This window comes from Asparagus officinalis, chromosome 7 (genome assembly GCF_001876935.1).
Source record: "Asparagus officinalis chromosome 7, Aspof.V1, whole genome shotgun sequence".
Classification (NCBI taxonomy): Eukaryota; Viridiplantae; Streptophyta; class Magnoliopsida; order Asparagales; family Asparagaceae; genus Asparagus; species Asparagus officinalis.
The window spans coordinates 94,113,219-94,116,772 of NC_033800.1; the positions used below are offsets into that span (position 1 = coordinate 94,113,219).

The following is a 3,554-nucleotide window of genomic DNA, read 5'->3' on the forward strand; positions in this document are numbered from 1 at the left end:
TACTCCACTCAATCTACGATGAGATGTATTCTTTTATCTAGAAAATTCTTATAGGCATTGATGAACACTTGACGTGCAGCTTTTAGCTTCATTAATCTTAGTGGGAATGTTAAGCCATTTAAGAGAATGAGTTGTGTGCAGCTTTTGGCTTTATTAATCTTAGTGGGAATGTTAAGCCATTTATGAGAATGAGTTGTATGACGGATCGAGCTTGACGATTTTAGCATCGTTGACTGTAACCTATCTGTACTTATCCAAGAGGCTGCATAGCTGCTTGTCATACGCTAATTTCTTCTCGGCTTTGGTAACCTTGATGGTCGATGTTGGCCTCTCTTTATTTATTTGAAACTGTGTCGTGCCTCGGTTGTCGAGACATTGCTTTTGTGGTGTTTAAAACGTGTACGTGAACTCTGCGCTTGAGAATTGGAATGCATGGGTAAGCCATGCGTTCGGAAGTTCAACCAACTCGAACGCCAAAATCGCGTTTGGGTGAGATTCTTGCCTAGAATCTCGTTCCGATTTGACAGCTCACAACTGTCTATAAGTAGACCGCTGGGGTCAAATCAAGAGTCATTCGACTCTTCTCCATTCTCCCCTGAATTTGCAACGAAGATTTTCATTTTCATCTTCGGCGAATACTGTTCATCTTCCCCATCTAACGAAATCCATGGCACCCAGGAAGAAAACCGTCTCTCGGCCCTTCAAGCCCGTCGTCGCCGCGGCCCAGAGCTCGTTGCCGTCTGTGTCGGCCAGCGATGCTGTGGCTCAGGCGGGCGTGCCGCCGCCCCAGTTTCCCTTAGTCGGAGGTAAATATGATCTTTGTGATCGTAAAACTTGCTATGGCAAGTTCTGGACTTCTAAATCAACGAGGAAACTCGTTTTAATGGCATGAGATAGAGTTAAGACTCTGTCTCCCTGGAGTCCAAAGTACGGGGATCTCGACCCTCGTGCTCATAATTTTAAAAGCACGGGGTTCGATATCCGCGTTTGTCAATGCAGCGCTTTGGCAGCCTTGTGTTGGAAAAAACGAAGTATCCAAACTCAGATATTTACTGGAAGAAATTTGAGAACCAGTACCATTTCTCCTGCCAATTTACAGCTGATCTCGTCGCCATGAATCACACCGATTTCATCATTACAAGCACCTTCCAAGAGATTGCCGGAAAGTAAGAACTTAAATTTTGATCTTTTTCTAACTAGTCGATAACTTTATAATGAAATTTTCGAAGGCAGTGACACGAATTTTTATCTTCTTCTTATCTCAGTAAGGATACAATTGGTCAATACGAATCCCACACTGCCTTCACTCTTCCTGGTTTATACCGAGTAGTTCATGGAATTGATGTCTTTGATCCAAAGTTCAATATTGTCTCTCGTGGTGCTGACATGTCCATCTACTTCCCTTACTATGAGGAGAGCAGGAGGTTGACATCTCTTCACGCAGAAATTGAAGAGCTCCTCTTTAGTTCTGTTGAGAATGCTGACCACAAGTAATCTCATGCTCATTATGCTCATATCTGTCTCACTAAAGATCTCTTTCCAATTGTATCCGGGTACCCTATAGTATGGTGCAATTGCACGGGACCTTAAACTCTGTGTATCTACACTAGTAAATCCTGAGATTACCGATTGTATCGTGTTATCCTTAGAGCGAAAAAATAAGCAGGCTCTAGAGTCACCTGGGTAATTACAGTCAGTAATTTTCAGAATTACTCATCGTGTAGATATGCGAACTCTGGGGTCACCCGTGTAACTACACCATACCTCAGGGTATGAAGATTGTAATTAATCCATCTTTTTATTGAGTAAAAATGTTTTTGTTCTTGTAGGTTTGTGCTGAAGGATAGGAACAAGCCCATAATCTTTTCAATGGCAAGATTGGATCGCGTTAAAAACATAACGGGTTTGGTTGAGTTGTATGGTAGGAACTGTAGGCATATAAAATTGCTTATAGGTCCCTTAACAGGGCTCAACACGAACTAATGAACCATCGGGCGACGTATCTAAGCACGATCGTTAACCCGTCAACACCGAAGCCAAACAATGTGCGACGGAACGGATTAACGAGGCTACGAAGCTGACGAACCGCACGCGAACGACGGAATGAATCCACTCGCGTGCGGAATCAAACCAACGGTTCAAGGAGTCAATGAGTCATCCATCCAGGCTTCCAAATCAGGATTCAGAACAAATCGGGGTTCAGAGCAACGCCACAGGCGAACTCGGATGAATCGCGATCGAGTCACGATCAGTTTTGGAATCAAGCTCAGAATCGGATTTACTGCCAAATCAGGAATCAAGTCAACGAATCGATTTCAGACCAATCAACCGCATAACCGAATCACGGACGAAGCGGATACAAAGACCGAAACAACCGAACGACGGACGCAAAACCCGGAGGGGCTCGGCCGAAACCGAGCCACCCTGAGGTGGCCACCCAGATCTGTGCCAAATGCACAGATCTGGTTGCCTATAAATAGGCGGGGTCATTCATCATTTTGGAGGACTTTTTTTTGGAAGAACTTTTGGAGAGCCGAAACTCTGCCGGATTGAGACCTCATCTTGGAGTTTTTGAAGGCTTGAAGACTTGGACATTCGGATCTGATTCTCGGCGAGCACCCGCATCACAAAAAAGGCAGGAGTTCGAGGGGATCAAGATCTCAGATCTACGTTGTTACACTCCGGATCAAAGCTTGGTCTTTGATCCCGAGATTCGAGCGATTGTTTCCTTGGTGAAATAATCCCTCCGGCTATTATTTCCTTGGTGAAATAATACCCGTTATACTGCGTAGATCGGTCCGGATCTAGATCGCGCGGTGGTCCACGGCAAACAACCCCGGCGCAGGCAAACAACCCACCAAAGCGAGCGACCACAAAACAGGAGCTCGCGATCTGTTCGACAAAAGAGAAAGAGTTGTAATTTTCTTTATTTATTTTTTGATTTTCATTGTAACCGAATCTAAAAAAAGACCGGATCTTTTGTAATCGAAAAACTGTTATTCAAGATAGCAATGGAATCAATAAAGAAAGCAACGACTTTTCCCGCGAACAGAGCCACCTCGGGGTGGCTCGGCCAATGCCGAGCCACCCTGAGGTGGCTCGGTGGCCGAGCCACCTTGAGGTGGCCGGCCCAGAGCCGAGCCACCTCAAGGTGGCCGGCTGCACTGTGCCCAAGGCACAGTGAGGGTAGCCTATAAATAGGCCCCCTTTTCGAAGGCGTGGTGACTCTCTCTAAGAGAGCTCGCCAGAGGCAGCGTCAACGCCTCGCGAAGCAATTCGCCAAGGCCATGGAGTCCGTTGACGGGATCCGCTACAATGCGGATCTGAAAAACAAACGAGGCAAACAGCCTCAACATCAAATGAAAAGTAGTTCCTCCAAGCCCTTAACGATGGAGTGGGTCCGGGTCAAACGGAACCGTACGACGCTGGAGGAGCGTATCCGCAAACGCCGCGCATTATCGGCGCAAGTACGGGCCAAAGCTGAAGAAGCCCGTAGAAGACTGCAAAAGGAGGTGACGAAGAAGCCACCACCAACCCGCCAAGTCTGGAAGCCG

General features: G+C 46.5%; 1 protein-coding gene across 1 annotated transcript in view; it reads left to right on the plus strand.

The window, feature by feature from the left end:
* The window catches only part of LOC109847517 (sucrose synthase 1-like), a 17,907-nt gene continuing 15,346 nt past the window's right edge, over positions 994-3,554 (plus strand). Inside the window, exons 1-3 of the mRNA XM_020416744.1 lie at positions 994-1,166; positions 1,266-1,490; positions 1,830-1,925. Coding sequence (XP_020272333.1) covers positions 994-1,166; positions 1,266-1,490; positions 1,830-1,925 — 494 coding nt within the window. The remainder of the gene's footprint in view (positions 1,167-1,265; positions 1,491-1,829; positions 1,926-3,554) is intronic.